At 42.4% G+C, this 14,410-nt stretch overlaps 1 protein-coding gene across 6 annotated transcripts in view; it reads right to left on the reverse strand.

Annotated features, from left to right (window-relative positions):
* Positions 1 to 14,410, reverse strand: part of Large1 (LARGE xylosyl- and glucuronyltransferase 1) — a 425,417-nt gene that overhangs the window by 42,889 nt on the left and 368,118 nt on the right. For all 6 annotated transcript variants that reach the window (XM_034522395.2, XM_034522396.2, XM_076915421.1 and 3 more), the window contains one exon: positions 7,789 to 7,944. In XM_034522395.2, the coding sequence (XP_034378286.1) occupies positions 7,789 to 7,944 (156 nt within the window). The remainder of the gene's footprint in view (positions 1 to 7,788; positions 7,945 to 14,410) is intronic.

Here is a 14,410-nt window from a genome sequence, read left to right on the forward strand (position 1 = left end):
CTCTCATTCCCTATAGAAAATCTCAGCTCCCAAATGCTAGCAGAAAGTGGCTAGAGCTCCCAGAGGAACACAGAGCCATTGCAATGGCATAGATTCAATCCTGGGATGCCCAGAAGGCTTGCAAACTTACACCAAACTTACTGTCTTCAAGGAGACAGAAACTGATGACCTAGAGTGTTGATGTGAGAAGGGTACACAGCCTGGGACCAGGTGGGTAGAGGGCAGTTATCAATTACTGATGTCTGCTATGGCCATAGGGTAAAAAAGCTGTGATCTGAAAGGTGCTGATGGCTATCTACAATTGCATACAAATTCCAACCTCACTGGTGTCCAGTGATAGCTGTCAGAAAAGAATGTGCAGGACTAGCAGTCAATGGTCCTGGGCCATTTTCTGCCTGGATATATGGCATCCTTCTTCTGGACAGATCTCTGTCCATTTAAGCCTCCATGGGCTTACCAAAAATTTATAACTGACTTCAGTGTATTTTAATAACTATAGTAAGGGCATCTTTGTTGGGTTCCATTTAAATTGGTAATACCTGGATATTTCAAGCATTTTTAAACAGTGAGATTCTTTTATCAGCAAACTCCCCTGGAGCAAAGCCTTCTTGATAAGAGAGATTCATTATGTGGTACAGTTCTTAGGGAGAACTACATGTCGTGGACTGACAAGCAATAGGGAGACATGCTATGCAAGGTTAGACTGTCCTTAATGTTTACTTCTCTGGAGGACAGAACTCAGGTTGACAGGTTCTTTGTAGAGGGCTGCTTTCAAATTAACTAGAAGTGGTGTTGTTTCTCATCTAGAGAGGGCCCACAGAGAAGGACCTGTCCTAAAGAGGGTGAGTTCCTTGTCTCTGGGGGGAATTTCAGCAAGATGCAAGAGATGGAACTTTGAATAGGGAAGTGCACAGAGAACAACTGTGATTCTCACCAGCTGGGTTCCACAGAGCACCAGGGTTTGTGTCCCGATATGCCTGAGAGGTGGAGAAAGGAGTAGAGAGAGAGAAGCAAAGGTAAAGATTTTTTCATCTCCATCCCTTCTCCAGATAAGGAACCATGCATGTTATGAATCCCTGCATTATGTTATAGTATGTAAATGAATTCACTGGTTCTAGAGATAGATGCCTAGACAAACTATTGGACAGGCGTGACTGTGTCTTATTAGCTGCTGTCATTCAATATTCCTGGTTGAACCTGTTTTCTAAACCAAAACGAGTTGTCATACCAGCAGTCCCCTAGCTGGAGACTGTGCTCCTTATAACCCAGTTTGTTGCTACTGAGGCACAGCACTATTCTTGATGGCTTTCTGTCTCCTTGGCACAAGGCAGAGTCACTGAGAGGAAGGAGCTTCAATTGAGAAAGTGCCTCTGAAAGACTGTGTTGTAGGTAAGCCTGTAGAGCATTTCTTAGAGGTCACTGTAGGTGCTGCCCACTCTGGGCTAGTGGACCTAGGATCTATAAAAAAGCAGGAAAAGGAAGCCATGAGCAGCATTCCTTCACAGCCTCTGCATCAGCTCCTGCCCTGCTTGAATCCTATCCTATGTGCTTTTCATGAACAATGATGTAAGTACAAGTCAAATAAAGCCTGTCCTCCCCAAATTGCTTTTGGTAGTAATGTTTCATCACGGCTATAGTAACCCTAACAAATATACCCTTGACAAACTCATTTATTTTGTTCTATTTTATCTTATTTTTGGTTTCAACATCAGGAACAATGAAATGACCCATTTTCATGCTGTGAGTGAATCTCTTACTTAGGAGGACTGCCTGACCCAAAGGAAACGTGACAAAACTTGCATGTTGTGTAGATAAATTTCTAAGAAATCCACAGGTTTCTCTCAGCAGTTCCCTCAGAAGTGTTAATTATACCAGATATCTAGTCACCTTAATGACAGTTACCTTAAGACAAAAGGTAGATCCCAATGCATAGAGTGTTCCTACAAACCAAGATGCTGTCACAAGATTTAGCCAGGAAAACTTAGGAAGATAGATAGCTTAGATGGTAAACCAGGTCTAAGAACATTCATGGGACTTTGCTGATGTCATATGTCTGTCATAAGAGATCTTGGCTCACACACTCCTCATTACCATTACTCCCTTCTACAACTGAAGAAACAGCTGAGCAGGCATGAACATGGACGGCATCCTTTCTAACTCATGCCTGCCTTGTCTCCACTGCTTCTTCCCATACAATCCACACTTTAGACTCCATATTTCTTTTTACTCAGCTTGTATAAGGAGGTTGCCTAATTGTTGATTGGGACAATAAAGATGGCAGTACCCAGCCAATCGCTGGGTAAAGGATAAGGCAGTATTTACAGGTGAGACAGGAAAAAAGGTGGACAGAGAGGACTGGGAGTCTGACCAGGTAGTGAAACAGATAGGAAGATGTAGACAAGGAAGATGTAGACATGTAGGTACCTCGGAACACCAATAGTTTGCAGCCTCCTCAGGCAACTGCAGCTGCGGAGGCTGAGAGGGATGGGATAGCATATTCTTCACCCAGCCTTTTAGTTATCTGGTCAGTCTTAAAATATAAAAGTCTCTAGTGTTTTCCTTTCTTGGGACTAAAGGGAGTTGGATGAGATGGCTGTTACCGGCACCAGGCAAGGAGGAATAGGCAGCACTCTCAGGAATATAGGCAGTGACTGTTCTCAGATCATAGCCGGGACCTCAGGAAAGTGTTAGCTAGCCATGAGGGCTGACTAGATGGCAGGCAAGCAGCTGCTAGTCCCAGAGCCTAGCCAGAGCCATCATGTTTAATGAAACTACATGCAACACTCAGCCTTCAGATCTGAGCTCCTGGCCAAGTCTGGTGGTGCAGATGTTCAATTCTAGCACTTGGGGAGCAAAAGGATCACATATGTAGCTCTAGCTTAGACTAGAGAGTGAGCACTGCTTGGGGGAACCTAGCTGAACTTTAAATACAATAAAATGAAAACCAGCAGAGAGAGACAGAGAGAGAGAGAGAGAGAGAGAGAGAGAGAGAGAGAGAGAGAGAGAGAGAGAGAGAGAGAGAGAGAGAATGAATAAGAATGAGGGAGGGGGACAGAGAGAGAAAGGAGGGAGGGAGAGAAAGAGAAACTGGGGTATAGTCATAACATGCCTACCATACATGACACTCTAGGTTCAATTACAAATACTGAGGAAAAAAGAAAAATATCTTATTCCATTTAAGGAGATGCTTTCTCTTAGTCATGTGACATGCCTTTTTCCCCATGCCTCCTCAGACCACTACCACCATATACCACTAACTACTACCATGGACCACCACTTGTCACTCTGTAACATTCTCATGCCTGTCTGCATCCTCCAGGAGACAAGCACTGTGAAAGCCATCCTTAAACCTTCAGAGCCTCAGTAAGCATCTGTTGGGTGGATGAAAGGTCGAGAGGCTTACATTGTCTGCTGTGGGAACCATTCCCTTTGGGAACCTGAAGGTCAGGTGAAGCAGAATTTGGATCCTTTCTCCAGACCCACAGCCATCTGTTTATTGTGCAAGCTCTGATAACCTTTTCCTAGAGGTTGAAGCATCAGCTTTGGACCTTGGACTTGACGTTGTCCCTGTGCCTTTGTTTTTAATTCACCTTTGCCATGCTGCAGAGAACCAGGTTGTTGTCTTCCTATAGAGTTTGGCACAGGGAGGACAATGTTCACAGACCACCACCACCCCCTTACAGCCCCTGTCAATACTGGATTCAGCCTGCAATTTAGTCATAAAAAGATACCTGTCTGGCAGGATACAGGGACCTGCTGCCTTGATTCATGAGTGCTAGGTTTACATTTTCCCTCTGCTTAAAATCTACAAATCCGCCGGGCGGTGGTGGCGCACGCCTTTAATCCCAGCACTTGGGAGGCAGAGGCAGGCGGATTTCTGAGTTCGAGGCCAGCCTATTCTACAGAGTGAGTTCCAGGACAGCCAGGGCTACACAGAGAAATCCTGTCTCGAAAAACCAAAAAAAAAAAAAAAAAAAAAAAAAAAAAAAAAAAAAAAAAAAAAAATCCACAAATCCATCCAACTGAACTCTCCATTCCTGCTGTTCCTAGCCAAGTTCAACCTCACTATTATCTCTTCACATCCAGCTGTAACAGTCTCTGACTGTGTCCTTCAAGTCTATTCTCTGAGTATTTCTCTGTGGCCAGTCTTGTCATTTTTATTCTGTTCCCTGCATTGACTTCTCTCAAATGTAAATGTGACAAAAATGATCAGGCTTTAGCCCAAATTTCCAACCCTGTCAGAAGTTTTTGTACTGTACACAAGTACAGTGCACAATATTGTGGAATAGAATTCACCCGCACAATATTTTCCTCTTCACTTGCCTGCCCTTCCTTTTTTACCTAGTCTTTTATTCTCTTTATAACTGCTTGCTACATTCATTCCTTGAACATTTATGTGCCAGGTTCTGTTCTAGGAGTGGGAATTACAGGGGAGAAATGTTCTAAATCTCCCAACACAGAAACTCTATATTTGGGGAAAACAAGAAACAGTCTAGGTAATTGAGATAGAAGTGTGTGCTCTGATGGAAAAAAAAAAAAAAAAAAGGTCACAAAACGTGACTTAAGGAATTATTCTGGTGGCCATTTAAATGAGAACATTTAAACATGCCAGGGAGGGACAGGGTATTCTAAGTGGTAGCAAAGCATATATATACAGGCCCGATGGTGAGCTACAAAAGGAAAAGTATATCTGGTGCATGGTAGTTGGTAGGAAGAGGCCAGGATGCTGAGTTCTTAAAGGAGACTACCCTCAGACCTTGGAAAGCCTTTCTTCTCTGCCTTACCAGGAGTGGTTAAGTAACCGCTTGCTTATGGCTCATTGTCTGGCCCCTGGCTTATGGTTTGCATCTAAATATATGTAAAATGAGCAGTCAAGTACAGTCCTGACTCTGAGAAAGGCAGAAAGTGACCCCTTCAACCATCGGGATACACACAGAGGAGGGAAGGGGCACAGAGCCTTTGAGGAACTCATGCTTGACACTGAGAAGCCAGGGATGCAGATGACTGGTGGGCATACAACCACAGAAGGGAAATGAGGGGAAAGAGAGGTTTCACTGGCCATTTGGAAGAAAACTCCAGGTAGGCACCCAACCTTCATGTTGAGAACAAACTCTGATTTGAGCAAAAATAAAAGCCAAGGAAAATGGAGTGAATGGGAACAGTGGTTCTCAGAATTCAGGGGTTTCAAGTGCTTCCTGGCTTTCCTTCTGTTACCTCAGTGAATTGTAGGTAGCCAGGGAGCAAAGCTAGAACAAGTAGCCACTTCACTGGGACTCAGAAGGTAGTAGTGGCATTGTGGTCACCTTCCGCAAAATCTAGAATGACTTCTCAGGACATCTAAGACAGCAAAAATACCTTGCCAGTCTAAGAGGGAAATTCTAGACTCAGATTCAGTTTTACTTAGTTTATTTATCCTTTGCCATCACACATCCTTCCATCTGCTGTGTCCTCTTCGTCCTACCCATTAGTCCCTACCCTGGTTTCCAAGCAGGCCCTGCCTCTGTGCCTTTGCATTAAGTACATCTTCTGCATGGAGCGTATCTCCTTTGCTTGACTACAGCCAGCTTCCCTGTAATTGAGGTTTCAGTGTCAATTCTACCTTCTCATCTCAAGCTTGCTGCTCCTCAGAGAAAGAATCTGACTGGCTTCTCACTAGCCATTGCTGTGTAGCACTGAATATAAGCTGATCATTTTTCCTGACAGCTTGGGTGGCTATCAACTAGCTAGCTGTGTCTACTCTGCTAGGATACACATATCCTGATGGGGAGATCATTGTCTCTTCCTTCTGCTCAACTGTCTGCCTTAATAGATTCATTTATTTTCATTTTAGGTATATGAGTGCTTGCTTGCATATATATACCCCATGCTTATAGTGGCATAAAAACCATAAAGGGGCATTCAATCCCCTGAAATTGGAGTTACAGATGGTAGTGAGCTGCCATGTGAGTACTGGAAACTAAATGGCATCCTCTGCAAGTGCAGCTAGTAAACTTGACCACTGAACACTCTGTCTAGTCCTCATTTCATCTGTTCCTACTTAGTGCTCAGAATGAGAATAACACCTCTATATACATTTATACACTTCTATATTGAATGAATGAAACAATTTCTTCTGTGTCTGGCATTGAGGACCCGGAAAAGACAGAATAAGCAGCATATAATTTCTAATCTAATATACATCAGATGCTGACCTCTGGAGTATAAATGCCATTTCTTGCCCATTTTGCAGTTGACAAAATAGATACAGAGGCACAAGCTATCTTGTTTAAGGCTTCATAGATAGATGTGGTGGTTTGAATAGGAATGGCTCCCATAGACTCATGTGTTTGAATGCTTGTCACAAAGCAAGTGTCAGTATTAGGAGGTGTGGGCTTGTTGGAGAAAGTGTGTTGCTGTGGAGGCAGGCTTTGACATCTCAGATATGATGAAGCTATACCCAGTGTGGCTGGCAGTCTTCTGATGCCTACAGAACAAGACATAGACCATGTCTGCCTATATATTGCCATGCTTCCTACCATGACAACAGTGGACTAAAACTCACAAAGTGTAAGCCAGCTCCAGTGAAATGTTTTCTTTTATAAGAGGATAAATGGTGTCTCTCCACAACAATAGAAACTGAGATTAAAGTATTGAGAAAGTCAGAATAAAAGTTCTAAGAAAGAAGCTGTGTTTGTAGGGAATGATTGGCTGATGAGAGTTTCAGGATTGTAGAGATACTAAAATATTACACGCTCCCGAGGCTGATTAACTTATCTTGTTCTAGCTCTCTAGGACAGACATTCCTTGCTCATCTCTGTGAACTAACATATTGTGACTAATAGATTTAAAACTTTTTAGAATCTATTAATTTAGTAGACCACTAACTAGCTTCCATCAACCCAAAAGTTCTGAGAGCATCTTCACCCTATAGAAAAACTTCCCCCATCTTGCTGTACCTAGTTCTCTGATATACCCACTAATATATTTTAAACTCACCTTGATTTATGATTTTCTTAATTCTGAAAATTTATAAACTTAATGAAAGTACTTCTGAAGTAACATAAATCTCTGTTCCTTGGCCTTCAGAATAAACTATCTTTTATTCTTTTAAAGATGAGACTTGTGGATTTTTGTGTTAACAAAACTAATAGCGTCAAACTCAGGTCAGCTTGATTCTATGTCCCTGATGCCTGTGGCTACCACTCTCCTTTTCTATATCCTTAAGAGTTCAGGGTTGGCCACAGCTGTGTTTGCTGTGTAAACATGAGCAGCTTGCGTAATTTCTCTACTTTAACATTTTCCATAGTAAAAGAACTCAATAAATAAAAACATGCTACAGCGCATATGAAAAAAACAGGAGAAAACAGTAACAACCAAAATATCCAATAGCTTCGAACTATTCACTCAATGCTTTCCTTGCCTAAGCCAACTGGGAAGATGCCAGTCCCTGTGGGAGTCTCCTTCTGTGTCACCCAAGGCACCAACCAAGATGAATCATGGGTCCTATGTGAATATCTTTGCCACTACATTCTTGGGAGTTTCCTGGCCATGAGGCAGACGTAGATATCTGATAAGTTTCTTCTGTTTGGAAACTTACTCTGATCCATTCAGCTGAGCTAATATCTCCTCCGATATCAACAGTGATCCACAGGAAGTCACCAGATGATGTATTGGCCCTTGGATTCCATAGCAGCTAAGGTGTCTTATTTCTCTGGGTCTATCCCTGAGCTGAGTGTAGTACCTAACAAAAACCCAACACAGACAAATGAGAGTATGGTCAATCTCCCTGATGAACTGTGGAACACTCACATTTTCACTGTTGACATCAGTCTCACTGGGGCATCCAAACAGCTCCCGCCGCAGGAGGTTGCCATCATACTCCAAGAAGGTCAGGTAGAGGTTGCGGAAAAATTCCACATGTTTGTTCTTCACACGGAGCTTCTTGGGGGAGTTCCAGTGGATGACCTGGAGGTTGGAAAGGAGGCTATCAGATGGCAAAAACCAGACAACATGGCTTGGACTGAACAAAATATGGGTCTGCAGTTCATTCACTCACTCATTCATTCTAAATCATTGGCAGAGTGGTGGGAGACCAGTGCTGGGAATGGAATCAATTTTGCCTCTGTTTTAAGCTGTCATTTAATCCTGGGGAGGTTCCCTTACTCTCTGTGTCACAGGAGTATCCATAGTTCCTGTATGTGCTGTACTAGACTTTCATCTCTGAAAACCTTGAGCTCTGCAATACAGAAGCTGGGACCCTGCAGATAAGAAACTTGGTTGGTGATGCAGACAGTCCAGAAGGACACCTGAGACCTGAGAATGGACAGACATTTTCTTTACCTCTTCTCTCTGCTCTTAATCACCACAGTATTAACCATCCCCTACCATTTCTGACTTACGTTTTATTTCACACCAATTCTATAGTTTTTGCCTTGTTAACACTTCTAAAGACTAAATTCTGTTTAAATAATTAGTAAGGCCTCTATCTTTAGCTAGCGCTAAGTGACAGTCTCATAGAACTGCTATGGAATGTATGTTTGTTTGGTTTTTTGTTTTGTTTTGTGGTTTTTTGAGACAGGGTTTCTCTGTGTAGTCCTGGATGTCCTGGAACTCAGAAATCTGCCTGCCTCTGCCTCCCAAGTGTTGGGATTAAAGACGTGTGCCACAACCGTCTGGTGCTATGGAATGTAAACATGTGCAAACCTGGCACTGGGTAAGCTCTCACAAAAATGTGGGTTCCCTTAGCATCTCCAGTCTGCGACAGTAAGAGATGTCCTGAAGCATGTCACCATGGGAGCTGCCCATATCACATTCATGGTCTGCTAATATGTACGTAGAGGGAAGAGCATGGAACAGAGATAGCTCTGAAATACTCAGTAGTTCACAATAAGCTCCATGGTCCCTACTTCTCTGTCTAGAGAAGATGGACACAGGAAGATACCTGTGTCCATACGTAGGGGAAAAGAACAAGGTTCCTGGGGGAGATGACCTAAAGTAAATCACATAGAGAAGGCCATGCTGCAGCATAGGGTGGAACATGAAAAAAATCCAGTGGAGCTGACCTCTTAGACCTGGAAAGTGCACATTTTGAACTCAGACACTCACTACTACAGACTCCTAGGAGAGAGTAAAATGGCTGACTGGGTTTTAGGACCATCACTGTGAAAAGATGCACCTGGTAGGGTGAGCAGGGCAAAACCAAAGCTGAGAAATGAGGCTTTGGGCACACACTTTCTGAGTTGGCTGAAAAGAGAAAACATGAAAGGGGGAAATTGAGAAAAGTAAGTGAGTATTTGGAATATTTAACATGCAATAAAATTATTCTAAATACTTTCATTATTGATATTTATTGATACTTCTTCATACATATAATTCCTACTATTATGTCATGACTACAAACAATAAATAATTTAAATTAACTTTTAATAAAACAAGTTCATGGGGTATCACTGTGAAGGGTACTCCTGTCCAGCAGGGTAAAGGGAGGCTCTAGAAGATTCTGTTTTCCCATGGTCTCACAAGTTAGCATCTTGTAACCCATGCCAAGGCTTTGCTATCTCTGAACTGGATGAGGAACACTGAAAGGGAGAAGGACTGTAGAGGTTCTCTGCGGATGGGTGAAGGCATCAGCAGATTTCAAAAGTGTAGCAGAAGGAGACAGTAAATGAGTCCAGGAGAAGTTAATCTGCTAAAGGACGGCAAAACCAGGGAAGGGCTGGCTCCAAAGGGACTGCTCTATGATGGTGGCTCCCATCACTGGTCACATTCCCAGTGTCTACAGAAGATACTGACAAAGACCCATCCTCAACATTGAGTGAGAATAAGAGCTAGACCCACAGGGGCCAGTGTGTAACACCTGAAAGGGCTCAGGGACTTCATGCTGAGTGCTAAAATGTGTCCCAAGCAGAGAGCTGTATCTTAAAACTCACTAACAGGTTTGTATTTGTTGGGACTGTAATTTGAAAGCATTTCCCAAAATTTATGTGTTGAGAGCTTGAGACACAGGTTCTTTAAGAGGAAACTAAAACAAAAAAGCAACGGCCTTTATGGAGTGGCAGGCATCTGATAGCAGGAGTGTTTTCTTCCTCCCTACCCCTTTCCCTCTCCTACCTTTCTGCCTCTGTCTTGGACTGAGACACCATGAACACCTTGGCCAGAGGCAGGCTCCTCAATCTTGGGCTTCCACGGTTTGTGAATAGTAGGAAATGGATCTCCTATAAAGCCTCTGTCTCCAGTACAACTGTTATAGCAGCATTACACAAATAGAACAATTGTCTCTATAGACTCCTACAACCACTGTAACAAGAGACAAAGAAGGGTAAGCAGCCCAAGGCACCTGCCCAAGGCCACCTGATTAGTCAAAGTCTAAAATAGTCTAAATTTTCTCCTTTCCAGTCCTTTATGTCCTCATTCTTGGGTTGTAAGAGAGTATTATCTACTGGCCCAGATTCTCCTATTCCCCTGAAGTCATATTAAAGTTCTTCTAACCTTCAGTCATGGCATTAGGAGACAGGGTCTTTGGGGGTGCTTAGGTTGTAAAAGGGATCAGAGCTTGTATCCAAGAGGACCCAAGGGCAGCCTGGACTCTTCCACTACATATGGGCACATTCAGAAAGTGCTATCGCTGAACCAGGAAGTGGGCTCTTATCACATACTGAATCTTCCCCATCCGGACTTGGGAAGCCTCCAGAAAGATGACAAGTAAATGTAGATTGGCTGTAAACTACCCAATGGGTCTGCACAGTAGAAGACATTGCAGCTCAGCCACTTTTTTGTTTCCTCTGCATGCTGAAATCTAACTGTAGAGAGTCTGTAGGGCCCAGCGCCTGCCAGCTGGAGATGGGTCAAGGTGGCCTGGCTCCTTCTGTCGTCTCTTTGAGGATGTAGATTGGTGAATTCCTTTGACTCCGGCTGTAACTCTACAAAGGTTTTTTCCCCTTTTTCATACCCTTGTTGTATAATAGGAAGTGTGTTTAATTTAAGCTGCATTTCCCAACTTCCACCTATAACCAGAAACAGCACAGTACGACCAGCTACAAGCACTGTGACCCTCAGCTGGGCTATAGTCTGCATGGGACTGAACCAACTGTTACAATCAACTCCATTCTCTTCCTGGAACTTCCAATTCCTTAATTATAGGATAAGGATGAGTCAGCCTGACAAAAAAGTTCAAGGGTTGATCCAATGCCTTTCACAGACAGGCTGAGACGGAGACTGGCCCAAGGTATACAAGTTAGTCAGTGGTAAAATACACTCAAACAAAAAAACAGGTAGATTTTCCTCAAAAACATTTTTTCTTATGATTGTACCATTCATTCATTCATTCATTCATTCAATCATTCACTAATTCAATAGATATCAAAATCAGCTGTGATTTTGTGTCAAGCACTGGCTGGGGGGGTGTGGATGCAAAGCTGCACATACAATTTTATAATCTGTCTAGAACTTACACTTCAGAGAAAGAGACAGGCATTGAATAACCAACCATCCTGTACTGTAATTAGCCTAATCCACTCTGTTCCAGGTGGGTTGTGCGTACTTGCTGCACATGCCCAGGAGCTTTCTAGATTTGTGAAGGAAACACACACACACACCAGTGAATTTTTTATGTGCCTTGACTACCTCAAAGAAAGTTGGGCAGTTTTAATCCTTCCCGATGCTAGTACACATTTCTGTCCTGTAAACCTGCCTTAACATTTTTTAATTCTATATTTTATCTTTGTTGCCCTAGCTCCTTCTGGGTGGCTCCTTAGTTTTTGCTGCCCAAGACACTTCTGTGCAGCCCTTCTGGGGGTCACATTCCTTCTCACCTATATTTCAGTTGACTTTCCTTCTGCCAATTTAAGTCTGATCCATCTTCCTCTGAATAATGGTGATTCTTACTCTTCAACCTTTTAGTTCCTAGCCCACACAAATCCAAAGGTCTTGCCTCAGTCTACCTGCCCAGTCATTGGCTGTTGTCTCTTTATTTTTTTTAAACTTTTTTTCTTTTTTTTTTTTTTTTGGTTTTTTTGAGACAGGGTTTCTCTGTGTAGTCCTGGCTGTCCTGGAACTCACTCTGTAGACCAAGCTGGCCTCGAACTCAGAAATCCACCTGCCTCTGCCTCCCAAGTGCTGGGATTAAAGGCGTGTGCCACCACTGCCCGGATGTTGTCTCTTTATTGATCAATCAAAAAGCAATAGTGGATAAGGACCTTCATTGTTTAGACATGCAGATTCCCAATTTCAGGGGCTGGATTAATTCAAAACATTAGATCCAATCCTTAACACCATCCATTCTAACATATAATCATGACATGTGACTTCAAATGTTTTAATGACTCCTCCCCCATTATAGTCACTTTAACATGAAACTAGGGTCCCCAGTAGCATGGCAAGCTGTACAGTGTCACAAAGCAGGGGCCAGCTTATATTTCCTGGGTCACTGCTTCTCTACTTTTATAACTCTGACACAGTGAATCAGGGTTCCTGCTGCTGATGTTTTCAATTATGGCTCTCTGCTTAGTGAGGAATGTCATTTCTGGGTCTCTTGATAGACAGAATCACCATCCCTGCTGGCATCGAGGTAGCAATACCTGAGACTGACAGTAAAGAATATGTCTGCAAATAGATTTTTATGTGAAGCTGGTGAACAGAGTTGAATCTGCAATGCCTGTGATGAGAACCTGCCATAACTCATTCCCATTTCTAAGGTACATTAACAGTGCAGTTATAATATCAACGATGATTATAATAGCTTGCTATTCACATGATTCGATATGTGCTGTGTGCCAAACACTGCTTCAAACACTTCACTTGTCATAACTTATTTGTTCTTACCATACTTCTACAAGACATCCTAATTATGTCCTGTGAGTGTTAATATTGTCAACTTGACGGAATTTATAATCATATAGAACACAAGTCTCTGAGCATGCCAGTGAATATTGGCTGTGGGCAGCATCACTCCTTGGGTTGAAGTCCAGGATCCAATAAAATGGATAAAGTGAGCTGAACGTCAGCAGTGATTTACCTCTACTTCTTTACTGTAGAAACAATGTGACCAACCACCTTACACTCCTGCTACAGTGATTTTTTTGCCATAATGTACTATATCATTGAAATGTGAGCTAAAGTAAATCCCTCCTTTCTTATATTGCTTATTAGATATTTTTGTTACACCAATGAGAAAAGTAACTATTGTATACTCTATTCAGGTAAGGAAAGTTTAGATAATTTTCCTTCCCTGTTTTATCAGAAATTAGGATAAGGCAAGAAGATTGGAATTCAAGCAGACAGAAAAACTATGAATGTCTATTCTTTATTCTCTTCCTGGAAATTACAGAAGATGAAGGAATTAAAAGTGAATCTTTCCTTTTCTACCCCTGGGACACACCTGAGCTTGCAGGTATCTCAGGACTTCTAGATATATTAGGTGAGCGTCTGCTAGTATTTGTCAGAGAGGATGCATGCAATTATCAGGTAGGCTGCTGAAGTTGGCAGCATGGAGGTTAAAGGATAAGACACCATGGATCTGAGACTTCTATAAAGGCTGAAGATATGTACTGATTTGTCATTGGACTCTAGTGAACAAGGAAGAAGTGGTTGAAAGTGATTATTATTCTGACAACTTAAACAGCATTTTTGAAGAGAGAAGTCAAGGTGAGGAAAAAGAAGACACGAGAGTTCCATCACAATCCAGGGCACAAAACAAGTTCTCAGTGAGAAAGCAAATCTGTGGAAAGAATCTAGCCCACACTATTGCTCTGAGGTACTTAAACCAAAGAGGGCTCATAAAAATCAGAGGCTGAATGCAGACAGCGGGTAAAGAATATGTGCTCCAAGATACAGACAGACATGGAACCCTGGAAAGTGGGTGTCTGAAGAAAGACTTTCAGGATTCTGTGTGCTTCACAGAGTAACAGGCACACTCCTTACCAGCAGTTAAGCTTGATGCCACTCTCTCCCACTTACAATTCTCATCTGGTCTCCACAAATAAGCATTCCTGGTGTCTCCTCACTTTATTTTTCACGACTTTGTGACTTTTCAAAGATTTGCCCCTTCTTATAATATCTTTCTTCTTTAGTATGTGTCTGTCTGTTTTCTTTCAAGCATTAGTCCAGATGCACTTATGTAAATTTTCTGTAAGTATCCGTGGCAGAGGAGTGCTTCATAGCACATCGCCCTTTCTATACCATTCTCTATTCCTTATAGAACACAATGTTACAAATGCTGTGAAAGATCACGAGCCATTTAAGGTTTAAGATAGTCTTGGATGATCCCAGACTATGATTTCTTGGACACTCTTGCAGCTCTTGGGTGTCAATAGACCCATCATCTTCTGTAATCTTATGTGTGAAAGCTGAAAAAAATTGAAAGAGTATTCTGCCTAATATTATCCTTTCCAAGTCTATCCATTTCCTGAAAATTTCAGCACTGAATTAGTGCTTC

Source organism: Arvicanthis niloticus, chromosome 18 (assembly GCF_011762505.2).
Source record: "Arvicanthis niloticus isolate mArvNil1 chromosome 18, mArvNil1.pat.X, whole genome shotgun sequence".
In the NCBI taxonomy this organism is placed as follows: Eukaryota; Metazoa; Chordata; class Mammalia; order Rodentia; family Muridae; genus Arvicanthis; species Arvicanthis niloticus.